This window comes from Nilaparvata lugens, chromosome 12, assembly GCF_014356525.2.
Source record: "Nilaparvata lugens isolate BPH chromosome 12, ASM1435652v1, whole genome shotgun sequence".
NCBI classification, from domain to species: Eukaryota; Metazoa; Arthropoda; class Insecta; order Hemiptera; family Delphacidae; genus Nilaparvata; species Nilaparvata lugens.
In genome coordinates, this window is record NC_052515.1 from 16632967 (window position 1) to 16660959 (window position 27993).

Consider the following 27993-nt stretch of genomic DNA (forward strand, 5'->3'; position numbering starts at 1 on the left):
GAAATTCACCATTGAATTAAGCAGATACTACAAGATAGACGTAGAAAAGATTATATTGATGTCATAAGTTCTAAATTTCTTGTAGAACCAACAATTTGTTGAGCTCTAGAAAAATGTAATCTTATCAAAGTTAAGAGGAGTGTAAGGCTTATCAAATAGGAAGTGTAAAGTAAAATCACATCGAAAACGTCTCAGATTTTTCTTGTTGCCTACTTGAAGATGAGGAAAACTTCAAGATAATTGTGTGTTTGTATGTATTATTCTTTGAAAACTCTCTCAATTGAACAATTTATTGGAGGTAAGATAATTTCAAAGGAACTGATAATACTAGATTAAAAAATTTTGTTGCAACATCACAGTCAATTTTTTTACAACCAAGGGTTCGTAACACAATAAACATTAATTTACAGTTAGAATGTATTCTTGAATTCATATTGATATTGTAGAAATTTTCCCCAACTGAAAGACTTGAAATGTTGAACTTAAGAGAAGCCTGTACAAATAGCTTTGAAGGAAAGAAAATATAGATACTAAACAATAAAAACCACAAAATTTGAATTGGAGAGAAGACTTTCGAAACCACAAATAGATAAATCGAAGACATAATGGGTATAAAACATAAAGATTGATACAATGCTGTCTTATCACTTTTTGTTACAATGACTAAATAGATTTATCAATTTTATGGGGTTTAAAATCGTTAATTTGAGTTCACAACGAATTTTTGGAGCAGTTCATGAGTATTTAGTGACTCGATTGGTTGAGGAATAGTAAAAAGAGGTTTAGCAGATAGCGAGTGAGTAGTACTCTACCTTTAAATGTGCAAAACATATTTCTACTTCGATATTCGAAGGAAGCTTATATTATAAAGGGATGAAATTTTGAAAAATATAGTACTCACCAACATGATAGCAAAACTCAATATAAATTATGCCTATAGATTTTATTATTGTCTGTATATTGTCTCTGTTGGATGACGAATGTGAATTATCAATTTATAGCATTAAGAGATAATTATGCTGCATTATTACTAGTGGGATTATTCCCTACTTCATTCTTGGTGTTACTAGATTAATTAAGATTATTACAATTTTAGAATTTCAATTTTTAGGTGAAATATTGATTACACAAATATTGTCAAATCCACAAAAATATTTGTGTAATCACTTTTTCACCTCATCATGTCAGTGTAAATTTCAATTTTTGCAGAATCAATAAAAATTGATTGAAGAAATGTGGAAATTGTGGGTCAATTATAATTTATTACACAATATTAAATGTTTCTTTGAGAATTTCTAATACCATTTCATTGTTCATATCCAAAATAAACTTTATAATAGTCTATGATTATTGTTCTTGTAAGGTATTCAATATAATTGATACAGTATATGATATATAATATTATATTGAAGTAGCCTGCATTGAAATTTCAAAATCACATATTTTATATTAAATGTAATTTGTATTTATAAAGTGTATTACAATTTTAAATTGTGCTAAAATATTCACAATATTATTTGAATAACGTATCTCCACAACTAAATAATGGAAAATTACCAAGAATTCAATTATAATTATCTTCACAGAAAATTAAATACTGTACTTACTTTTCAATGGTTGTGTCCATTCTTTTATTCAATACCGAAGTTGCATGTAAATAAAATAGTTTTTAGGTAGTATAGAATAATTGAAAGTCCAAAGTAGACAGTAAAAAAAGCTCGTAACTACACAATTGAAAAAGAAAATGTCAAACTCTACGACTAAAGACTAGCAGAAAACAGATTTATCAAAATAGCACATGACAAATAGATCATGATCAAAATCATAACAATAGCATCTCATTATTAGACAATTGAATCACATCATCAAAACAATGATGAACAATAGTGTTTACATTCTGTGTTTGAGTAGATGCCTTGTATAGAATTTATTTATAGGTAACAACCGATTACGTTTTCAATTTGAATTTAAATGAAAGAGTATCAGATTTTTTCGTCAACTAAATTCTATTCCAAAGTAAGCAAACAATTTTAACGAATGACCTCTACAATTATGCAAGATGTGAAGTATACCGGGAAGATAAAAATTGGCACAAAATTCGAATCGCAAATATCTTAAAATATAATACATGGCGCAACTCAAGTTGATTGATAATATTTTGACCTGATTAGTCATGAGATATGCCTTTCTTATTAATAAAGAGCTAGATAGACATGTCAATTTAATGAGTGAAAGATAAATTTTGGATTTTTAATCAGCTGCGTACCTACTATGGTGGCACAAGAGATTAATACAATTACTGTATTAACTGTTTAAAAGGTGTGTTATTAACTGTTTAAAAGTTTAACTGTTTATTATGGTTTATAAATAGCAAAGTCAATGAATAAAAAAACAGTTTTTTGTGCAATAAGTTAGAACATATAACAGTTTGGAAGCGGTGGAAATACAAAAACTTCTTTCAAGTTAGATATTAATGTGGAAGCTGGTAGCAAATTTTTGATAAGATTTTCAAAGAATAGGAGTTTATTAATACTTTCCCAATGATTGAAAATAAAGAGATATAGTATGGGGTAGCGTGAGTAAAATGTTATTCCGATCAAATGGAAAAGACTAAAAAATTGTCAAAAAACCACAGATTTATTGATACTTAGAAAGACCGGTTTCGGTAATTACACCATTGTCAATCTCTAATAAACTAAAACTAAATACAAGAGCAGATTATTCAGATTATTGACACTTAAAATCATTGAGGATAGAGAATCATATAATAATATTGAAAGCAGCATGATAGCCGGCCAGGATAGCCGAGACGACTAAGGCGTTGCTGGTCGTGGGTGTAAATCCCTCTATAGGCATGGAAGTTTGATCATCTCATAGAATTACCCACACACTTCCCATTATCAACGCACAAGCTAAAATCTCATTTGAGCATTATCCGCAAAATAAAAAAAATATATGGATATTTGAATTACATCGTACATATCACCTGAAGCACATACAAGATTCTAGAAGATTATTGAGTAATTTCATTTTGGATGTTTATACATTGTTTAATGATCCAATTTTTTATATATTAGGCTGAAGCTATTTCAATGAAACTTCATATAAAAGGAGTCATAATCTTTTATTTTTGCTAGTGGTGTGAATAATTTTTTATATTTCCAGTTACAGTAGTTGATAATTTTTAATGTTATTACAACTTTAGATTGAGAAAAACGTTACTTAGACAAGCCTTTAATAACAGACATGTAATTTATGAGAAAATTGAATTTGAAGGACTTTTAGGGAATAGAAATGCAAAGTTAAGTTGAATGGGTTTATCCACTACCTCCGTGAACAAAGCCAAAGTGCATTCGTGTGACGTCAGCACAGGTAGGGCTCCTACACCAAAAAAAAATCGTTGATTTCAGCTGATCAATATTAGCTAGTGTTTTCATTGGTGTAGGAGCCCTACCTGTGCTGGCGTCACACGAATGCACTACGGCTTTATTTACGGAGGTAGTGGTTTATCCCTCCATCTCAAGTCTTTTTTTGTGAAAGCTGCTAACTTAATGCTAAGGGTTTATAGTCCATTAATCAATATTATTCATGAAGCGCCTCATTCATCACTCAGATGGTGCATAATCGTCATACTCAAGTTTTTGTCTATTTTATGCTAATAAACGCACTTTTCAATTTGTGGAGTAACATACCATTTTTATACTATTTAGGGTATAGACAAAGTTAGTAGACAGTTAGTTCTATCTACTAAAGTTGGGGTATACATAGATATTAACAATAAAATTTATTGCAAATCTTGAAAGGCATCAAAATAGCTACTAGATTATAAATACTCGTATCTATTCCTACACCATTATTTGATCAAGGACAAGTTTGGTAATATAGACTCAAACTCTCATAAGAGCTTCCAAACCAGAGCTCTAGTAATAGTGATCAACTTTGAAGCTTCCATTTGCAAATTATGATAAAGTACAAATTTAAAAGTAAAAGTGTATAAATGCAAAAGTACAAATTCATTTGTATTTAAAATCTGTACAAATTTATAAATTTATCTAATTGACTCCTTGACTTCTATTAAAGATGAATTTGGATTAATTTTCCAATAATAAATGTAAAAAAATCTGGTGTGGCGCACTCACACAACTTTCCTTCCCGTTATGAAAATTGATCAACTGACGCTAGCGTTCCCGCGCATCTAAATAAGTCTACCATTCGAAGATCTAAGCCAGCTGGTGACAGGACAATAACGCTGCAGACACATGAAGTCTGCTATCTGTTCATAGTGAAAGATTTAATAGAATCAACACTTGCCAACAGTTTGCAAATTGAATAATCTTATTTTCTCGAACTTCGAGCTTATTTCCAATTTTAGGTGAAAATGTTACTGGACATTATTTGTAGAGATTTTCATGCTCAATCTTTTCCACTTGGAATTTCTTGTTTAAATTGTATCTGAAGCCTGATAATTGGGAATCTAGAATCAAACTTTGCATAGATGGGGCGGAGCTCCTGGAATTTTTACAGATATGGGACTAGTGGCAGTTGATAGAGCTTATCAATGACTTCTTTAGGTATAAATTTAATCAAAATCGTTGGAGCCGTTTTCGAGAAAATCGCGATAAACCCTGTTTTTGACAACATTTTCGCAATTTTAGCTGCCATCTTGAATTTCATTTGATCGAAATTGTTCTTTTCGGATCCTTATAGGGGAAGGACCTTAAGTTCCAAATTTCAAGTCATTCCGTTGATTGGGAGACGAGATATCGTGTACACAGACGCACATACACTCATACACACACACATACAGACCAATACCCAAAAGACCACTTTTTTGGACTCAGGGGACCTTGAAACGTATAGAAATATAGAAATTGGGGTACCTTAATTTTTTCGGAAAGCAATACTTTCCTTACCTATGGTAATAGGGCAAGGAAAGTAAAAAATTACTGGAATAATTGAACGAACACACAATTGAACAAGTTTTCCATTTTTGTATGTGTGTTTGACGATAAATTTTTATTGGTTTCATCACTCAACTTCAAGTTTCCAACACATATTCTTTGAAGCATCATACAGATCGAGGTCGTTGGCCAACGAGATTGACTCACCCATTCGCCTTTTTTGAGGATAGCATTGAAAGTGTACAAGAGAAAAATAGTATAGTAGTAACTTATTACGGTATTTATTGTTTATTGTTTTTGAAGGGACGGATTCAAGGATCCAAAGGTTCAAAGAACCCCACAAGTCAACCGAAGCTTATTGTGTTCCCTAGTAGTATGTTAGTTAGGCAAACCAATACCTATGTCCTTTACAAGAACCAGGAGTTTCCCCTATACTAACATTCCATTCATCACCTGGTTTCAATCCTTGTCGCAATCCAGTGTGATATGCTTGGCAGTCTCTTCAGACTGATTAGTCCTCGTGACCTACGTGAGTTCCACTCCTGGCCTTCTTTGTAGGTTCTACCGCTGAGGAAGGGGCGGCCAAGTTGCCTCTAGGGCACCCGGCCACCCTTGAATCAGACTCTTGACCCACATTTGTGCCTGGTTTTTCACCCATCTCTGGTCTCTTGGGTTTTTCTTTTTGCCCCTCCGAAACTGCCCTGATGGGGCAGATCCCGTGGGTTTGAAGGCAAGGCAACTTCTGGAGTTGCCTTGAGGTCCCTTTTAGTCGCCTCCTACGACAAGCAGGGATACTGTGGGTGAATTCTGGTTTTCAACACATTCTTGAGTACGATGATCAACTCAAAGCTCCCCCAACCCACAGGGGGCATAGTATTACGGTATTTAGCTGACTTGTTAATTTTTGATTTACGAGTTATCACACAGACTGTCTGTCGTTTATGCACCGATTTCAGCTGTGAAGTCAGCGTCTGATTAACATTGATTTTCTGTCAATGGCAGACTGTCATTGGACAAATCTAATAGCTCTATCCTTTTCCAACCCAACAACGTTGCCAAATTGTAACCTATGTAAAAATATGATGAATTACCATAATATTTAATAGCTATAGGGCCTACGGTACCTATACTTTCATTAAAAAATTACTAAAGTACCTCCTATAACTAATAACTTTTGCTCATTACATTACCCACACATTTAGGATTGTCATAGAAATGTTTTAAAACATACAATTTTCTTGGCAAATGGAATATATAATTATGAGATAGAATTCAATATTTTTATAAGCAATCATCAACAATAATTTATCAGATGAGATTTACCTGTATAATGAGAGCTATCTAATATAGGTAGAGAAAAGGAACAATGCCGCCCTATGATTCCTACTTACTTTATAATATTTCAAGTTAAGGTCGTTGAGTCCGTTTGAAACAATTTAAACTTTCAAAGAGTAGTCTAATCTAACTTATGAGAGTTGTCATTCGACTGCATATTGCTTTCAACACTAAGTGAATACGTTACCTATCATCATGAATGGTTAGTTTCTCAATTGGAACAAAAGCTACAATTCACATAGATTGTTTAAGAATCATCGACAAAGATCTTCATGAGGAAAGCATTATTTCTATATAGCTAAACGGTTACAAGTTATAATTGCATCAGTACAACAAACCATATAAGTTAAAAGTAGGCTAATGTTTTTGTTCTAATATTCATTCAGCGATAACAAATCTATTATAAAGCATAAATGAATAATAATGAGTTTGAATTACCTGACTCAATTCTAATTTTCAATTCGCAAAGTAGGTAATAGTCTATTCTACTTGCAATAAGTAGTGTTATCACAGCAACATAACCTCACGTCCACACTCACGCTGTAAACTTGCCGACATCAATAAACATATGATTTTATTGAACAAAAAACTTTTAAAATTACAGTTAATTAATACGAATTCTGGAAGAAACTGAATATAAAACAATATGATCTCTACACTATGTGGCAAGATCAAAAGAATTGCGTTGTGTTGTCAGCTTCTGATTCCTAACCTAGAAACTAATATTTTTTCGCATTGCGCATGCGTTAAAGAAATCAGCTGACTTTTTTCCTCCAAAAACACAGCCACCCCTTAGACCAGTTATTGAATAGACACGCTGAGAAGTCTAGCCTCTGTAGCCAACAACTGCCAAATCCACCCATCTTGACGTAACAGCAAAGCTAGCAACAAAGCATTGAATAACAACACATTGGGCCCGCTCTGTATACATAGAATGTGGTAAAAAGTAAAACGTTCCGCGTTCCATTGGAGGAATTTTGACAGATTCTGTTCCAGCTCCAACTTTCTGCCCCACAGTCGAAGTGTGGTAAATTGTCCGACCTGGAACAGTTCCAATTATCTGAGCTCGCATTGGTCGATTATTGTAGTCTGCTTGCTTCTCTGCATATGCGCTGATAGTTTGTTTACCATTGCATAGAATACATAACCAACAATATGATGTTTGATAACCATTCATTAAATAAATTTTTCTCTTAGAAAATTTGAGAGTAATGGAATAAAAGGAATTTACACTTTTCTAGACGGTAGGTTTGTAAAACAGCCTTTCTTCATTCACGCAGCTAGTAAACGACATATTTTAGTGTTAATCAACTTCATATGTGCGCGCCAAAAGCTTGAACCAACGATTTTGAAATGGTGTTCTATGAGAACATTTTGCACTAGTCACGTGATGGAACAATTTACGATTGGAACTGGAACAATTTACTGTACACAGAACGTACACAATGTAAGTTAAACACTACAAACACTTACACAACAAACCCAAAAAGTTTTCTATAGTGAGGTCCACGTTATAATGACAGTATTTTATGAATTTTGGTTTTGCTATCCTTGTCTATCATTCGACAAAGTCGGTGGTACTATCCTTTTCTAGGTCCACAACGATGCCAATTATGTTTTTGACAGTGTAGAAATATGATTAATTAATGCAGGGAATTGGCATCGCTATTCTTCTATAGTGAGGTCCAAGTTATAATGACAGTATTTGATCAACTTAGATTTCACTATCCTTGTCTAATATTCGACAAAGCCGGTGTTACTTTCCTTTTCTAGGTTCATAACGATGTCAATTATGTTTTTGACAGTGTAAAAAATAAAAATATCAATAAAATATTAACACAATAAAAAATATTAATGCAGAGAATCGTCATCGCTATTCTTATATCTTTATCTTCTGCCATTATAACGTGGACCGCACTACTGCCATTATAACGTGGACCTCACCATATAAATTTCTATACGATGCGTGACGTCAAGATGGGTGGATTTGGCAGTAGATGTTGGCTTCATTGACTTTCAGTACGAATATACAATGGGCCGTGTCTATTCTATAACTGGTCTAAGACCCACCCACATGACATAACCTAGCTTTTTACTTTTTTGTTTTTTCTTGAAAAAAGGATTTGGTTTTGGAAGGGCGTGATTATTCATCTGTATGATTCATAAGAATTTTCGTTACATTGTGCTATAGACTGGATGTGTACTAGAGCAAAGTTTCTGATCTTATTTTCCTTGTTTCTTGTAAGTAATCAACAAATTAACAAGATATTCGAGCCGGGTGAGTAGGCCTATTTTTTAACATAACTATATTTTCAGCTTGATTCAAAAATGATTTTAATCAGAAATATTTAAGATAGCCTATTAACATGTTTTCCGTTTTTCTCTATGCAACTCATTATTTGTATGCAAACTAGATAATTTATATTATTTTCAATGTTGTACCTAACTAAGCATTAACCTATCTATCCCAAAGCTAAAATGGATGAATGGCGTCTCAAAGGATGCAAGAGATGGCGGAGGCAAGGAATCAAGATGGTTAGAGAGGCAAGATTGAGAAGGCCAGGGCTCGATTTGGGCTGTAAGACCCAAAGAAAAAGAAGAAGCGTATCTATCCCTTCAACTACATTTTTCCCAAATTGTCCAGTCAAAGAAAGGTTATAGAGGGAATAGTTTGAAAGACAATTTTTGATTCCGCAGTTCTGTTTAGGATAGTGAGGAGGTAAACATATCAAAAGTCCCCACCCCAACCCACTGTACTAAGCAGGGGTGCCCAGCCCCCCCCCCAAAGTATCCCAATTCCCAACCCTTTAGTTTTTTGTATTAGTCAGTGTATGACAATAAAATTCACATCTTACATTCTAATCTTCCAAAGGACATTATTCACCTTTGTTCTTGTGAGGAATTCTTGCTGTTTTCATAATATTGTTAAAATATCTACCATCGTTTCTTATCTCTTTTAAAATATAAATAAAGTATCTTTTTGATATTATTTTTGAGACTAGCAGTGCACCCGTTCTTGTTCGGAAGGGCTAAAAAGTACTACATCACATCAGGAATAACTACATTACAAATATTTCAATAGGATATTAAAAGATAAGTAAGGGAGGCTTTGCTTTTTAAATGTAAAGGTTAGCCTACTTATAAAAAGTTGAATAATAATATCATTGATATTTTTTGTTGCAAGAGAATATTGCATAGCAATTTTGGTGAACATTCATACAAATTTGGAACGATTTTATTCATACAATATCCTAATGTCGGCAAGTTTAGGTATTCTAAATCCTATACTATTAAACGAGAAATTTCTGTTTATATGTTTCTATTTCACCGGATCTCGAAAACGGCTCTAACGATTCTCACGAAATTCAGAACATAGTATGTTTATAATATAAAAATTTGATTGCACTAGTTCTCATCCCTGGGGAAACTCGCTGAAGGACATTAAAAGAATTTATTCATCCTTGGAAAAACAGCTGATAATTTCGTTGTCTGTTGATGATGGAAGTGAGTGAGCGAGTGCATGTGTGTGGGACTCAGACAAAATCATGACTCAGCTGTTGAACTTTTGTACCTAATTCAATCAGGTACTTAGTGGCAGTTGTACAAAAGCCGGTTAAATTTTAATCCTGATTAATTCTAGTAGAACCAATCAGATAAGCTATCTTTTTGAGATGGTCTTCTGTGATTTGGTTTTCGTGAATTAATCAGGATTAAAATTTAACATGCTTTTGTGAGAGAAATGTTTGCATTCCTCTGCGAATTAATCTCAATTCACTGTGATTAGATAGAACCTTTCTATATGAACTATGAATATTTATTATAATTTCTTCTTTCTTAATAATTTTTATATGCTTTTGTTGGTACCCCAGAGCGGAGCTCGGTGCCCCGATATTTATCATAAATTGGAACAGGTTGTCACTGATGTTGTGTTGTTGGTAGTATTTACTTTTCAACATTACAGGAGTGAATAATAACACAAGTCGAACAAAATGTATCTTCAAATGGTTTGGTTTTTGGAATAAAGATATCATCTGAACGAGTACATTTTGTAAATTCTATTTATTAATACCAAATATCGGGGCACCAAGCTTTGCTCCTTATTTATTCATTGATAAACAGAACTCAATTCTTTGAAATGAATGGGGACTAACAGGCACAGCCCAAAACTGTTTCTTCCTCGAATTTTGATTTATTCACTATAAAATTTATAGTTGGAATATTTAATATTCCAAAAAGTAGGTTATGTTTCATAGACTTGAATTCAAGTGAAATTTTCAGTCCAAATAGCCTATTTGAAAACATAAAAGTTCTAATTTAGATTGTTTACATACCAAATTGAATAACAAAATAACACTCACTAATCACTTAGAACTGTAAAATAATGATTAACTTTGAATATTATGATATACCATCTCATGTCAACAAATCAGATTACTGTATTTTGATCGAGTCAATTAAAATTTCTAGATTTCTCGCGAGATACTATGAGCTAATTGATTACACAGCTGATCTCCCACACAGGCACACGCATCTTCTGTTATCGACAGACAACAAAATCATCATCTGTTTTTCCAAGGATGAATTATTATCCTTTTCATGACCTTCAGGGAGTTTTCTCAGGGATGAGACCTACTGCAATCGAATTTTGATATCATAAACCTACTATATTCCGAATTTCGTGAAACTCGTTAGAGCCGTTTTCGATATCCGTTGAACATAAATAACCATATAACCAGATAGCCAGATAACCAGATAGAAAAATACAAACAGTATACAGAAATTGCTCGCTTAATATAACAACGCTTAATATATCGCTTAAGTTGGATAACAACTTATAGTCCAGTCAAATGGTCGTTTTTCAGGAAACAGCCCCGAAAGAATTTTTTTTGATCTGTATTTTGGGGCGCTAAATTCTAATCTGAAATTTGCTCACATGCCAGAGGGCGACTTCAACCCCAAAATTTTGGAGTTTTTTTAAGTTTTCCATTTAATCTCGAGAACCTTGAATTTATCGAGATAAAGCATTCTCTATATAGTATTAAAGATAACAAAATTTTATTTCCAAAGAATCGACTGGTCGTGCAAGACTACTTTTTGGATTTTTTATCTGAAGTGTTCCACAAGATACACAACTTTGAATGTTTGAATGTGCGAGAAATTTGTGATATTCCCCCCATTTTCACAGTCTCGCATATGCAACGTTGCGTATCTTGTGAAACACTTCAGATAAAAAATCCAGAAAGTAGTTGAGGTTGTGATGAATTTTCTCCTCTTTTCACTCCCATGAATTATACTTCTGTTTTCAATGCCATTAAAAAGTTACAGCCAATTGAATGATGATCTTTATTTTCTCATTTTTCTTGCGATTTTACTGTTATTAAAGAGTCTCTAAAATGAGTACAATAAATGATAGAAGCTTGCGATTGGTCTTAAATGAGAGAAAATTTCATGCTCTATAAGCTGAGTTGCCATAAATTGATCTTGCATCACTGTTTATATCGAAAAACTGTCAAGACTGTAAAAATTAGAAAAATATAGAAAATTTCTTGATTTTTTGAATCAAACGTATCTTACTTCACGATTATATTTTTACAAAAATCATTCATCTCACATAAAAGAGGAGATTCTTTTAGTTTGCATTGTTGTTTATAATTGCATTCCCATTTCAGAGACATTAATATCATCATAAAACGCCTTTGAAATTAAAATAATTATTAGATTAAAATGTACATTATAATTTAACTTATCATTGTGCTTTTAAGAAAATTAGGTTGCAACAGCAAGGAAACTCAAACACAGGACCATTAAAAATTAAAATTAAGCAAAGGAAATCAGAATAATAGTAGATGATGAGATTATAATTTATTTTTTTCAAAGATTTACCTTCAAACTCATAGGCTTAAAATTACTAAAATTCCTGCGTACAACATATTATTATCAATTGTATTTTTTATGCTTTATATCGAGTTACACTTTGCAGAATTAACTACATTAGGATATCTCTATTTAAAACATTGATTTTTTTTCAGTATTGCGCTAGAACTCGTAGAGAACGGACGTATAGTGGAGTAGTAATAGTGTAGTGTAGAAGTAGTGAGTCAGCAGTTTGTTTGCGATTAAAAGTGGAACAAAAATATTGCATCGAGTATCGGTCGTCAACCGCGGTATTTTATGCAAGCAAAGCGACCTGCTTTTCGTGGTGGTAATATAGCTCCGTTCGCGTTTCCGTGTGTGTGAGTGTTGATTACGAGTGCTGTTTGAAATGTATGGTAGCGAAATCGCACTATGTCCGACTTAGTGAAGCCACCAAGTTTTCCTGCATCAGGGCAAGAAGAAAGGGAAGCCACTAACGAGAGCATGGACACCAACAACATGGCAAATACACCAGAAATCCAGTGTTCACCGGATCAATACATAAAAGCAAATAAACTCAAATCTTCAGCCGAGCAGGTACTTTTCATCACCTGGAAGGAATCTGATGAGAAGAGGAAGGAGCTAGAGAGAAGCAACGCCGAACTCTTGCAAAAAATGCAGGATTTGGAAAAAAGATTTCTCAATATTGAGAAAAAGATCCATAGCCCACAGCCTACTAGCTCAGCAGCCGAGAACTTACTCGACAAATGAAGAAGAATTGGCTAAAGAAACTGAATGGATCAGAACTCGTACTAAGCGGGCTACCAAGAAGAGGAAGCTTAGCACCCCATCGCCAGAAATCAAAAATGAGTCTGCAAAAAAGAAGCAACAAAATTTGAATAATAAAATCACTCCTGTGGAAAAACCAATCAGTGAGGAGGAGAAGAGGAAGAAGAAAGAAATGCCACCACCGCCAATCATTGTGGATGGTATTAAGAATCTGAATGTACTTCTTACGAGTTTGAAAAAAGTGTCACCAGCTGACAAATTTAGGATTAAACTGTTAAGTAAAGAAACATTTAAAGTAAATGCAGTTGATTCGGAAACTTATCGGAATATTACCAGAGAATTGATTAAAGATGGGCTCAACTGGCACTCCTATGAAGATAAACAGTCGAGACCAATAAGAGTGATGATTAAAAAGCTTCATCACTCTTGTAGTACAGAAATGATTCTGGAAGATTTGAAAGTAAGAGGATTGAAAGTTCTAGAAGTTGTAAACAAGCTGAGGTGGAAGACAAGAGAACCATTAGATATGTTCATGGTATCATTCAGCGTGGAAGAAGATATAAAAACAGTATTTGAATTGAAAAATATACTTGGCTGTAGAGTGGAAGTTGAAGCATTGAAGAAGGCCAATCTGATACCACAATGCAAACGTTGCCAAGCATACGGCCACACTCAAAAATATTGTAACAAGGAGCCTAGGTGTGTTAAGTGTGCAGGTAAACACCAAACAAAGGAATGTTTGAAACCCAACGATGCTCTACCAAAATGTATTCATTGCGGTGAAGCACATCCAGCCAGCTATCGAGGTTGCACTGTTGCAATCGAATTGCAAAAAATCAGGAATTCTACTAAAACAAAAACTATTGCAGATTCACGAAAGAAAATCATTCAAAATATCCCACCAAGAATCACGGAAAATACAGAAGCTCACAATCTAAACAATGGTAGTGCAGTTAAGAAATTGACTTTCGCCCAGATTGTCTCAAAAGAAAATAGATCAAAATTGGAAGAGCCAAAAAGTGAAGTGGAAGAAGGCACCAATAATATTTTTGGAGCTAATCTTGGCAAAACTGGATAGACAAGAGCAAATAATCACCTCACTACAATCTAAATTTCAGAAGTTAGAACAGAGTAGACTACTGAAATTCAAATGATTCATTCACTAAAAATAATGGAATGGAACGCGAATGGATTGTTACAACGGCAACAGGAGTTAGAAGTAGTTCTAACTAAGTAGAAAAAATAGATATATGTCTTATATCTGAAACTCACTTTACAAATCAATCGTTTATCAAATTCAAAGGCTTTGAGATATATCATGCTTTACATCCCAGCAATGTCGCGAGGGGTGGGAGTGCCATCATTATCAGAGACAGAAGTGAAACATGAAAGTGATAGAATTCAATTGATAGGTGTAGCAGTTCAAGCAGTAAATTATAACTTTGTTGTTGCAGCTATTTACTGTCCTCCCAGATATTCCATCAGAAGAGAGGAGTATTCGACATTGCTTGATATGTTAGGAGAAAAATTCATTCTTGGTGGTGATTTCAATGCAAAGCACGTGCATTGGGGATCGCGCTTAACAACTCACAAGGGAGACAGCTCTTCGAAGCAATGAAAGAGATGAGGTGCGAAGCTCTTTCAACTGGTAAACCAACCTACTGGCCCACCGATACGAGGAAAATCCCAGATCTCATAGATTTCTTCCTGACAAAAAATATATCAGTTAATTATTTGCATTTAGAGGATAGTTTCGACCTTAATTCCGACCACTCACCCATCATTATGACTCTGAGTGATTCAATTCTACGGAAGGAAAATACTTGTCCAGCGTTAGCAAATAGCCGCACTGATTGGGATGGCTTCCAACAGATGCTGGAGGAAAGAATAGAATTGAACTCACCATTAAGGAACGAAGAACATATTGATCGGGAGTTGGAGAAGTTTGTGACTGATATCCAACAGGCAGCATGGTGTAATTCCCCACAAATCAGAAGAAGAACCACTGGAAATAATTATCCTGCGGAAATCAGAGAATTGATTGTTGAAAAACGAAGAGCTAGAAGGAGATGGCAGCAATCACGTTCCCCCCAAGACAAAAGAGTTTTGAACAATTTAACTCAAGAACTAAGGAGAGAGATTCAATGTATCAAGGAAGAATCAATTAATAGTTACTTGAGAAACTTGACAGCAGAATTCAGCACAGACTACTCACTCTGGAAGGCAGCTAAAAAAATAAAACGAACCATTCAACAATCTCCTCCTCTCAGAAAGCAGGACAGACAATGGGCGAGGAGTAGTGATGAAAAGGCACAGACATTTGCGGATCATCTTGTAAACGTTTTCCAGCCAATCAACTCAGGTGAAGACGAAACTTTAGAAGCGGATGAGAATATCTTACAGCCGAATCAAGAAATAATGCGTGTCACAGTAGAAGAAGTGAAAAGAGAAATAAGAAATCTGAATAACAAAAACCCCTGGATTTGACATGATAACCGGCTCAGTCCTCAAACACCTACCAAGGAAAGCAATAGTGAAATTAACAAACATTTTGAATGCTTCTTTCAGACTAAAATTCGTACCAGGAATATGGAAAGTAGCAGAGGTTATAATGCTACTGAAGCCAGGTAAAGAGCCACATGAAGTATCATCATATAGGCCAATATCATTGTTACCGGTCCTATCCAAGTTGTTTGAAAGGATTTTACTTAGTAGGCTAAAACCAATAATTGAGAGACAGCACATAATTCCAAATCACCAATTTGGCTTCAGAGTGAAACACTCAACAATAGATCAAGTGCATCAGATTATAAATGTAATAGAGAAGTGCTTAGAAGAGAAAAAAATTTGCTCAGCAGCTTTCCTTGATATAGGGCAAGCTTTTGATAAAGTATGGCATGAAGGTCTCATTTTCAAGCTCAAAAAAGTGCTACCAAAGCAATATACAGATATATTACAATCCTATCTCACTGACAGATACTTTAGGGTCAGGCATGAAAGTTCATATTCTGATTTGAAGGAAATTAAAGCAGGAGTTCCTCAAGGCAGTGTTCTGGGACCAGTTCTTTACCTACTCTATACCAGCGATATTCCCAGCCTTGATGAGAATACTACAGCAACATTTGCAGACGACACAGCCATATTATCAGTAGACAGTAATATACATATTGCAACAGAGAAACTACAGAGATCCATCAACAAAATTCAAGATTGGACTAGAAAGTGGGGAATGAAATTGAATGAAACAAAGTCAATTCACATCAATTTTACCAATAAGAAGGACCTGCCCATACCAATAACTATCAACAACCAAGTTGTACCATATGCTAATGATGCCAAGTATCTAGGTATGACCTTGGACGCAAAGCTTCGCTGGAAGGCCCATGTCAAGAAGAAGAGAGAAGAGCTTGGAATCAAATATAAGAAGCTGTATTGGCTGATCGGAAGAAACTCTGTCCTTTCAATCCGAAACAAAGTACTTCTGTACAAACAGATATTAAAGCCAGTATGGACATATGGTATACAACTTTGGGGGTGTACCAAAGAAAGCAACATCAATATCATTCAACGTTTTCAAAACAAAGTGCTAAGGAACATTGTGGATGCTCCTTGGTATGACAGGAACAGCGATCTTCATAGAGATCTTCACGTCGATCTGGTGTCCACCGAGATCCAGAGGCATGCGGAGAGGCACGAGGGGCGACTGCACCAACATGACAACGTCGAGGCGATCCAGCTGCTAGACAATGGAGGGTTGGTGCAGAGGCTCAAAAGGAGGAAACCGTTTGAACTAGTGTAGTGCTTGTTCAAGTAGTGTCCAGTGAAAGAGCAGAGGAGTAATTGAGTGAATCTAGCTTCTATAGTGCAGTCAATAAGTGTACATATTAATTAAACAATAGCAGTAAGAGTTTCTAATGAGAAATTCACTGTTCAATTTTTCAAGTAGTAATTTAGGATAGAAAAAAATAGCTCATTATAACCTTATAGAGCATCAAATTATCTTCAATTTGATGTATAATTTTACACTCTTACGAATTTCCCTGCACTTGTTGCAGCAGTTTTAGTGTTGATTGTGAAATCTCCAGTTTTGCAACAATAGACCAATTGACAAAGGAATTTGGAGGGAATGTTTTAAACACAATTTTTGACTTTGCAGCTTTGTTGAGACTAGTTAGAAGGAGAACATATCAAAAGTCCCCATTTCTAACTCATGTGCTAAGGGGATGAGGGTGGTTTAAAAGATGCATTTTTCAGTGTTTTGCTCCCACGCTCATATCTCGATAACAATACGTTCAACCTACATAACTAGCTATTCAAAAATGAAGCTTGATAAAGTCTCTACACTTTTTGTTCAGTGAAAGTTTGTGATATTCCCAACAGTTCCCGAGATATTATTCGCTCTTGAAACTGTGTAATTGTAAAATGACAGGTTTTTATCCAATTGTTTGCTCTTTCAGGGCTTATAGCTCTCCAACAAATTCATCGAAAAATTGATGCTCAAGTTATCGTAGGTTTGTAGAGCATTGAATTCTCTTTGAAATGTTGTTTTATTAAGCTCATAATCTGCATGGATTTTTTCCATCAATTTTTAAAAAGTTAAAAGAGCAAAAATTGAAAAAAATTGGAGGCAAACGTGTTTTTTCAAAAATGTCACATCTTCAAGAGCGGATATCTCGAAACCTAGAGAAGATATAAAATAAGTAGTGGAATGAATATTGTAGGAAATTATGTAATGTTTAATTTTGTATACAACAGTTATGTCCTTAAGATACATAGTTTTCGAGTTATATACTAGAAACAAAAAATGGTACCTTTGAACCTTTCGATATGTTTACCTCCTCACCACCATGAACAGAACTGCGGGGTCAAAAATTGTCTTCCAAACATTTCTCTCTATACCCTTTTTTGAGTATTCATTGCCTGGACTAAATATACAACGGCTTCCACTCCATCTCATGCGCAATAGGCTATTTTACAGTAGCCTAGTAAAGCCTGCAATGCTAAGACCTTCTCATTTTGTGTTCAATACATTGCACAAACTTATGATGTAGTTTGTTATTGAAAACAAGAGTGTGTGGTTTAGTAGGCTATAGTCTACTATCTACTGAAAATAGTTTTTATTGATATTGATTGAAGGTAATTTACATGGATGCATTCATTGTTTTGAAAAATGACTGAATGTTGTAAAAAGTACAACACGGTACCACTCGTGTTATTCAAAAGGTCGTAACTATCAAACCGTTGAATTTAAAACTACCTACGCAATTAAAAAAATCTAGTTATCTCTACCCTTGAATATGTTACAGGTTAATAAAAATGGCAAAACAATCTGTTGTAATTGTTGGAGCTGGTGTATCTGGACTATGCGCTGGCAGACACCTTTTGAAACATCCTGATAAATACAATGTTGTCATTTATGAGATGGCATCTGAAATTGGTGGCTCATGGATCTATACTGACAGAATTGGAACTGACGAGTACGGTACTAGTGTACACACTAGCATGTACTCAAATTTAAGGTAAGTTTATTCAGTATACATTTATACATCAAGTCAACTATGACGATTTGAAATAGTCGGCCATACAATAACTCTCAGAAAATTATTCCTCCACTGAATAATATGTTATTGATTAACTTAATTGTTGTGATTTATCAGCTCGCTATTTCTCAAATACTGTATTGAAAATTTTGTTTCAGTACGAATCTACCAAAAGAGGCCATGGCTTACCCAGATTACCCATTCAAAGAAAATGAATCATCATATTTGCCTCGAGAAGATGTTCTGAACTACATTAATGACTATACCGATCATTTCGACGTGAGGAAGCTGGTGAAGGTATGAATTTGTCTTGCTAGTAGCATAGATTAAGAATAGTATTACATAAGGGCACCAGGATGGCATACCCAGTGTTTGAGTGAGTCGCATGGTATTATTTCATATTGCACTCATCAAACTTGAAACACCAGCTGGCTTTGATGTCCAGACACCAGGTTCAGGTGTTAAACTTGGACACCAAGTTGGGACACCAATGGTGTCTCAGTCGGACACAGCTGGAACTCCATTTTGACTCTGCTTGAATGAGGGGAAGACCCAGCATCCAGTCTAGACTTCGCAGACCTGCTGACTATCCTCATAAATCAGTAGTAAAACTCCTGAAATTTGTCATTGACTCCAAGTTAACATGGACAGGCCATATCGACGGAGTCTGCACCAGGCTGGCACGGGTAGTCTACTTGTTGCGTAGACTCAGAGCCCTCCTCAGCAGAAAATATTTGGTGATGGTGTACTTCGCCCTTTTCCATTCCTATCTTCTGTATTTTCTCCTGCTGTGGAGGCATGCGACGAGTTGCAAGAGTGTGCTGATGCTCCAGAAGAAAACACCTGGAGTGATCACCTCAGCTTCAATGTAGACCAATTTTTTTTGAACAGGACACCTTACGGTTTTCAACCAGTATAAACTGTTCAGTCTGCTGCATGTAAAGGGCATCCAGGATAGTCATATGATAAGAGCTGATCTCCATGCACATAATACAAGGAGGAGCCTTGACCTTGAAATTGACATACTGCGCTGCAGAACCAACAAGAGAAAGGACTCCTTCTCTATATTTGCACTGCGACTGTACAAAGTCCTGCCTGTTAGTTTGAAGAACCTGCATGGTATTGCTTATAGAAAACGAGTTCAAATCTGGCTTAAGAGAAATCCATTCTACTCAGTGAATTGTTTGATTTATTTTGATGCGCACAAGGACAGTATAGTTAACATGTCATCTTGTTTTGTTTTTTCTTCTTTTTCATTTGACGTCATCCATCCAGTAAACTGGTTATGGATGTAGAAGGAGGAATTTGGTGTCCTAGCTTGCTTTACTCACGATCACACTGCCTGGTGCCTTAATGTAATATGGGACTTGAACTTTATTCTTTGCTTATTTCTGTGTCCAAAATAGAAATTAAAATGTTACATCGCAAGTGATATATTACATAATTGAAGTTTCATGTTACTTTTTAAAATATTCTGTGTTTAGATGACCATGATTTTCATGATTAAGATTTTTCTTTCAGCTAATGTAAAATCTTGTTTTCTCAAATTCTAGACTATCCATACATTTCAGATCCAACTCTATGATTCTCCATTCAATTGGAACAACATAATACTCTCAAATTAATTCACGTAATTTAAGTTACATAATTTTATTCAATTATAATATCAGACATTTTTTCCATTTTGCTTGATTTTTTGAAAAATTTCCTCATTGACATCATAATATACATTCTTCATCTACTTAATAGGCTATGTTGTTAATCTAAAAAAACTGTTCATAACAGAACTGCTAATGATAATCTACCAAAATACCATTTATTCCTGGGGTTATCATTTCTTTTGTTTTGATATTTTTTGTTCCTTGTTATTCCCTACAATATTAAATTATAATAACTATTATTTTCCATTATGATCTTCAATTCATGTTCTCTTCCTTCAATTGTAGACTCTTCATAAAGTCGATAAAATATCCAGAAAAGATGACAAATGGTCTATTAATGTTACAAATTGTAAAACTAACGAAAAGATTGAGAGTACCTGTGACATTGTGATTGTTTGCAATGGGTGAGTTGGCAAGTTCTCCAAAATTGCTGCATGTAACTAATACTAGGCTTAATAAATTTTCTTATAACATCACTATAGTTAATATAACAGTAGCATCTGAAATAAATTTCTCATTTATTTCCATCTGTAGATTCAAAATAGTTGTTGAAGATTTTTACACTCAAAACTCATTCAGTGAAAAATGTAGCCTACTTCATTTATTAAACTAACCCTGTGCAGCGCAAATCGCAATTTGTTTTCTAATGCAACAAAACATTACTAGTTCGAACGATTCAAATATTCTTATGTGATGGCAAATATGGCTGTGTGATCTACTACTGATGGCGGCTACAAGTGTACTAGAAGAAGCGACTACTGCACCTGTGTGCAGGTGGCTTCATGTTATGCCTAGACCACATGTTGGCCCAGCCTGCAATGTGACCAGTGCCCAATGGAGGCCAGCGTTGGCGAACCTCCCATCCACACACTGGCGCTGGTCGTCATTGGCCTTCATTGGACCAACATGAAGATGCTGCATTACCATTGGACCAAATTAACTGACTCTATTGATAAGCATTTACAGATTTTGGGGATAAAAGTTTTTTTATAGATGACGGGGTGCAGGCCCATCGATCCAACCCCCTGCCAGAAGGACCGGTCAATTTTCTTTCAGGGTTTTCTTCCCTCAGCCTCCGATTAAACCAATAATCCAGTCAAATGGTCGTTTTTCAGGAAACAGCCCCAAAACAATTTTTCTCGACGGTACTATATGTATTTTGGGGCGATGAATTCGAATCTGAAATTTGCTGACATGCCAGAGAGCGGCTTCCCCCCCAAAACCCCCTAAAATTTAGGACTTTTTTTTATTTTTCCATTTAATCTCGAAAACTGAGTTTTTGGAGAAAAGTCATCCTTTACAAAATTAAAGAAAATAAAATTTCCAATAAATTGAGTGGTCGCGCAGGAATCTCCCATTTTTTGTTCCGAAGCTACGAATTTTCAAAAAGGGGTATTTTTAAGGGGTTTTTAAAATTATGCAAACCTACCACTTCTACCCTATACAACTTTGATATTTTTTTAGTATAGATAAGAAACCACACATCCCGTGAAAGAACAATTAATTCCTTACAAACTCCTAACAGGATTCCTTAGAAATTTTCGAATTTAGTAGTGGGGGGAGGGGAATACACCCAAAAATAGAAAATCATGTCCTACAGCCAAAATACAAATGTTTCATTATAATACCTTTACAAGGCCTTCCTAATAAAAAAATACATATTTCGGCTGAAATCATCTCACGAGGGTTATTTTCTATGAGAATCACCCGTTAGAAACATTTAATTTCAGTATTTCCTTGTTGGGGGGGGGGGGTACGTCTTAAGGATACATCAAGGATCAAAACTTTAAACACTTATAACTTTTGACATAATGATCAGATCTCCTCGTTCTAGAGCTTATTCTTCTCAGCTCGTCAAGGCGGTTTAAAATCATGGATCATAACTGAAATTAGATGAAAAAATAAAAAAATCTTCCTTTAGTGTATTTTAGCCCATATTTAAATACAAAGAAAAATGGCCAATTTCTATATTCAAAACTACACAGTTTGAATAAGAACGGTAACCCGAAATGATAAAAAATGGTTCTGGGTCTTGATTCAAAGGACAGAATCTCCTCTTTCATGTGACGTAAATGAATTTTGTAAAAATATAATCGTGAAGTAAGATACGTTTGTTTCAAAAAATCAAGAAATTTGCGATATTTTCCTCATTTTCACAGTCTCGACAGTTTTTCGATAATAAACAGTCATGCAAGATGGATTTAAGGCAACGTAGCTTATAGAGCATGTAATTCTCTTCCATTTGAGACCAATTGCAAGTTTATATAATGTATTTTACTTGTTTTAGAGACTCTTGAATAACAGTAAAATCGCAGAAAAAATGAGTAAATAAAAATATTTTTTTTTCAATTAGCTGTAACTTTTGAACAGTATTGAAATCAGAAAAACGATTTATGTGAGCGAAAAGAGGAGAAAATCCTCTATAACCTTTACTACTTTTTGGATTTTTTATCTGAAGTGTTTCACAAGATACGCAACTTTGAATATGCGAGACTGTAAAAATGATTAACATATCACAAATTTCTTGCATATTTCAGCGCCCCAAAAATACATATAGAACCGTCTAGGAAAATTCTTTCAGGGATGTTTCCTGAAAAACGGCCATTTGACTGGACTACAATATCACATCTACAGGATGAGAGATGAGAGGTGGTCCAGAAGGATAAGGTACTGAAGTGGGATCCACCTGGAAAAAAGGAGAGGTAGACCGCCCGAATTGTGGAACAAACAGTTGTATACTTTTGTATGATGAATAGAATAGAAATCTGGTTCAGGGAGACTGGAATAATCGCAATAAATGACAGATGGGATGCGAGAAACGGTTGGAGCTGTAAAATAAACTCGCATATACTAGTAAATTTTTGGAGGAGAGTTTCATAATGATTACTTGCTCAATTTGTTATTAATTCAATGCTATCACTTTCATTGAAATAATAATAACATCAAGGGCCTTTCTTATGTTTTGTTAATGCATGACATGTTTCAGCTCTTTAGAGTCATTCATATCACTTATTCTTGAATTTGTATATGTCAGACATTGCATGTCATTGTTATGTCATGTATCACTTACTATCGAATTTGCTATGTCAGGCACTGCAGTGTACCAAGAAAAGCAAAAATAGAAGGCATGGAGACATTTCCTGGCAGTCAAATTCACAGTCATGATTATAGGAAAACGGCGCCCTACAAGGGGCAGACTGTGTTGGTGGTAGGGGCAGGCCCTTCAGGATTGGACATCTCTTGTGACCTGTCCAAAGTTGCAAAACAGGTAAATATCATCAAAGATGATAGTGAGGTGACTGTTGACTCCATCATTTATTGCATTGGTTAGTACTGATTTTGTTCTAGTAGTTTGCTAAAAAAATCTTCCAGTAACTGGTAAGTTTTTATCTAGTAGCTTCATTAGATAAAAATTCAGTTAGCTCCACTAACTGCATAAGCTTTAAACCACTTCCTACTAGGAAGCTCCTGGTATTTCTGATCTATCTAAAACCGAAAATCCAATGATCACTTCACCATCCCTCATATTATTCTGGCTGAGGATGGCTCATTTTTTATTTAAAAAATATTAAAGTACTTTTGATTCATGCACTCCAACAAAAATTAATCAGTTCGACTTCGAATTTTAATGATGACTCACAAATAAATTATTTTCAATGCAAATTTCAAAAATATTGCTAGTGACTCACCTAAAAATATCGTTATTAAACGAGAATCCAAATAAATGCTGTAATTCACCCCGAAGACTTTTGCTACTGCAAATATTGACATCAGAAGTCTTCGGCGTGAATTACATCATTTATTTGGATTCTCGTTTAATAATAATTATCAATTCATTATCATTTGAATAATTGCAATATCTCAGTAATTTCTAAAAATATTGCATGTGATGAAGTGAATGTGAATATTTAGTGCTATATAACATTTTGAAGACTTCAACAACAATAAATATCTAACATGATCATAACTAATTGATGCATAATCGACGAATTCATCAACACAAAATATAATTCTTCACAATTTGTTGAACGATTTTGGTTTTGGAGCTTTCATCCATTACGCACTAGCAATTCAATTTGTTTATATTTGCAGGCAAGGAAGTAATAATAATTTTTCATGGCACTAGCAGTAGGCCGATTTCCATTCAATCAATAATTTATTTCTTTGGTAGTTGAGAAATAATCTCATAGTACTTTTTTATGTAAAAAATACAAAAACAACTAGTTTTGGATGTTCAATCCAAACAAATCAACAAATAGCCCTAATGAAATACGTTATTATTTCTTTGATTTTAATTAAGATTCAATGACTGCAATGCATAATATTATTCCATTCATTACTAGTCACAATTGACTCATGGGTCAACTTGTTTTTCTAAACTGCACAATCATCCTACTAATAAGTTATTGATAAGGAAATAAACTCAGTATTTATATAATGTTCTGATGCATACAATACGTTTAATTAAGTTAGGCTATAGGCTAAGATTAGAGAAAAGAAAATTATGCTGCTGTACTCTGTATTATATTCATAATAACTTCTTGAAATCAGGGCTACTCATTTTTATTTATGAAATAGAATTATAGTACCCATATTTTGAAATTTATAAAATAATAGATTAAAAATACAAATTTTAACAGGTTTTTTTAAACCTGAAGATGGTGTGGATCACTGAAACTAGTTGTTATAATTTTTATTTTCAATATATTAATATTTTATCAATCTCAAAAAAGGGTACTATTATTATATTTTATAAAACATAATAACGTATAGGCTATTTATAATTAAGATATAACCCTTTGAGTCATACTACTGTTGTAAGTTATAACTTTTTTATATTCACTTGGATATCAATTTATAGATATGAAGTACAATTTCATATCCATCTGTTCATTTTTCAGGCTACAATCATGAATTCCTGTTTCTTGATGAATCTTGTCAGATAACAGTTGAAGAAAACTATGTGCGGCCGCTCTACAAGCAAATTATCAACGCTGATCATCCTACGATGTGCTTTTTGGGACTACAAAAGTACGGCCCTCTCTTCCCATTGGTGGATATTCAGGTGAAGAATCTTATATTTCTATATTTTTATTCATTCAGATTTCTGTTCAATTATCATAAAGGGACATCATTCTATATCTTTTACTGATCATCTACTTGCTTATCTATCAGGGACTAGGCCTATATTATTCTTCTCTCACTTCTTACTCTCTGTCATCTGTTGATTTTCAAACAAAATATTGATTTGTTTTAATTTTCAAATTCTAATTAAGTAATAAAATATCCTACTACAAATAAGGATTTATATTCCCCTTGACCATTTTTGTGTTTTATAATGTATATGCCACCTTATAAATTCCTAAAATTTATGAATCGCTTCAAGGAATATATTGATAGATTCATTGAAAATTTCAGGTTCTTTGAAATAGCAAAGTAGTCAGTATTCAGTTATTTACTAGATACTACTATAGATACTACTTTAGTATTTACTCACTAGATACAGTTTGAACTAAAAAATTCATTTACTGCCAGCTCTGGTTGAGTGGGAATTATTGATGTAATTTATGAGCAATTATGACAGTTTGAAGTGAATCTCACTATGTATAATTGATATTTTGAAAATGTTGAGCTGCTTTTTGTGCTGCATGGTGTTAGCTTAGTTATGATTTTACTACATTTTAGAAGATTTTATTTGTGATTCTACTAAATTTTTGGTAATTCAAGTTGTGATTGTACTAGTTTTTATAAGATTTTAATAATAGTGATTTTACTATTTTTTTAATATTTTAGTTGTGAAATAGACTTATACATTTTTATTTTAATTCAGATAGTAAATAATTAGGCCTATATTTCTGGTACACAACTATGGTTTTGTGGGCATACAGGTCATGTCATAAAGCAGTCGGCTTATTTTTATTTTCAAACAATATACAGGGTGGGTGAAAAGTCCGAGAACGGCTTAATATCTTATACACAAAGATAATTTGACGGTGGGTGTGATTTGGGATCCTACTCAAATTGAAAAAACTACTTTATAATGACTTTAAAAATCTGGTCCGTCATCTTGGATCCGCCATATTGAATGCAACTTCATTTTTTTAAATAGGAAGGTGGTCGTGCGATACATGATTTCGATAGGGAATTTCAAGAAACAATGAATGGTGGAAACCGCATATCGATATCTCAAACCGTTTCGGAAATATTCACATTATTAATCAATACTATTCTAAGCAGAAAGGAGAGAAAAAAGTCTGAGAACGGCTTAGTATCTCATAAAAAGACTTGATTCCAAGGTGGATGAGTAGTGATGTTACTTGAATTGAAAATACTACTTTACTATGACTTTAAAAATCTGGTCCGCCATCTTGGATCCGCCATTTTGAATGCAACTTTATTTTTTCAAATAGGAAGGTGGTCATGTGATACATGATTTCGATACGGAATTTCTAGAAAAAATGAATGGCGGAAACTGCACATCGATATCTCAAACCGTTTAGAAGATATTCACATTATTAATCAATACCACTCATGTATTTCATTAATTTCTGATTTGCATGGTACTGATTGATAATGTGAATATCTTCTGAACGGTTTGCGATATCGATGTGCGGTTTTCGCCATTCATTTTTCCTTGAAATTCCGTATTGAAATCATGTATCACATGACCACCTTCCTATTTAAAAAAATAAATTTGCATTCAAAATGGCGGATCCAAGATGGCGGACCAGATTTTTAAAGTCATAGTAAAGTAGTATTTTCAATTCGAGTGACATCCCCAATCACACCCACCTTGGAATCACTTCTTTTTATGAGATACTAAGCCGTTCTCAGACTTTTTTCTCTCTTTTCTGCTTTGAATAGTATTGATTAATAATGTGGATATTTCCGAAATGGTTTGAGATATCGATATGCGGTTTCCGTCATTCATTTTTTCTTGAAATTCCCTATTGAAATAATGTATCGCATGACCACCTTCCTATTTAAAAAAATGAAGTTGCATTCAAGATGGCAGTCCAGATTTTTAAAGTCATTGTAAAGTAGTTTTTTTTCAATTTGAGTAGGATCCACAATCACCCTCACCGTCAAATTACCTTTGTGTATGGGATATTAAGCCGTTCTCGGACTTTTCACCCACTCTGTACGTCAAAATCCATGTGTTTTCTATGTCGTTTTGTAACAGTTCTTCAATATCAATAGTGACTTTGATATCTTAGTTGTGATTCTACTAGATTTTAGAATTCAGTTGTGATTTTCCTAGATTTTACTTGTGATATAAACGATTTCCAATGTTTTTCAGATGCGTTTCTACCTCGCTTATTTGGAGAAAAACTTCGCAACCAAACAAGAAATGGCGAGAGATGTCGAACAGTTCGAGAACGCGAAAGTAGCAGCCGGTACCATCAAGAACCACTACCACGCTCTCCCGTCCGGACTCTGCGAAGTCTATCTGGATGATTTGGTAAAATTGGCCAAGATTGACCCGCTTCCCACAGTAATGTTGCGTATTCATTTCCACGGAGCTATGACCATTCTAACCGATTTCATGAACTTCAGGAAAAATGTCTACAAAGCTGTTGATGGGGAGAAGTTCACCCTGAATGGGAAGATTTTTGAATACAAGAAACCTTGTGACGGTGTAAAGTGCTAACATGATGATTATAGTCTCAATCTGATCTCAAGTATATCATCAATAAGCTAAAATTTTCAAAAAAACAGTATCAATCTGACATCACGTATTATTATCATGAATAAGCTTCTAATTATCAAATTTCGGGAGAGACAGTTTTGGGCTGAGTTGTTGTTCTCTTCTGATTATAGAATATGTTTCGTGCCAGTATCAATAAATATAATAGTCTACAGATGGAAATAATAATAATTAATAAAAAAATATTCATTCATTGATGATTCGTA

At 34.2% G+C, this 27993-nt stretch overlaps 2 protein-coding genes across 6 annotated transcripts in view; one reads left to right on the forward strand and one right to left on the reverse strand.

Annotated features, from left to right (window-relative positions):
* LOC111055146 (cysteine--tRNA ligase, cytoplasmic) overlaps positions 1–6988 on the reverse strand; it is a 40620-nt gene extending 33632 nt beyond the window's left edge. The window contains exon 1 of one of the 2 annotated variants that reach the window (XM_039438979.1): positions 6675–6988. Coding sequence is in view for 1 of the 2 variants with exons in the window: in XM_039438978.1 (XP_039294912.1) it covers positions 1608–1627 (20 nt within the window). In the remaining variant the exon portion in view is untranslated. Of the gene's footprint in view, positions 1–1607; positions 1762–6674 lie in introns of those variants that run through there. The other variant, XM_039438978.1, reaches the window with a different exon arrangement.
* Positions 61–27984, forward strand: LOC111057310 (senecionine N-oxygenase). Of its 4 annotated transcripts, none has more exons than XM_039438981.1 (7): positions 61–298; positions 18185–18397; positions 18577–18715; positions 20365–20483; positions 23170–23405; positions 24981–25144; positions 27380–27984. In XM_039438981.1, exons 2-7 carry the CDS (start codon positions 18195–18197, stop codon positions 27728–27730), a joined length of 1212 nt encoding a protein of 403 aa, XP_039294915.1. In that variant the 5' UTR covers positions 61–298; positions 18185–18194; the 3' UTR covers positions 27731–27984. The 4 variants fall into 4 exon arrangements, with proteins under 4 accessions (XP_039294915.1, XP_039294917.1, XP_039294914.1 ...); XM_039438983.1 differs by lacking the exon at positions 61–298 and adding an exon at positions 649–796; XM_039438980.1 differs by lacking the exon at positions 61–298 and adding an exon at positions 8316–8514.
* Positions 27985–27993: the final 9 nt, after the last annotated feature.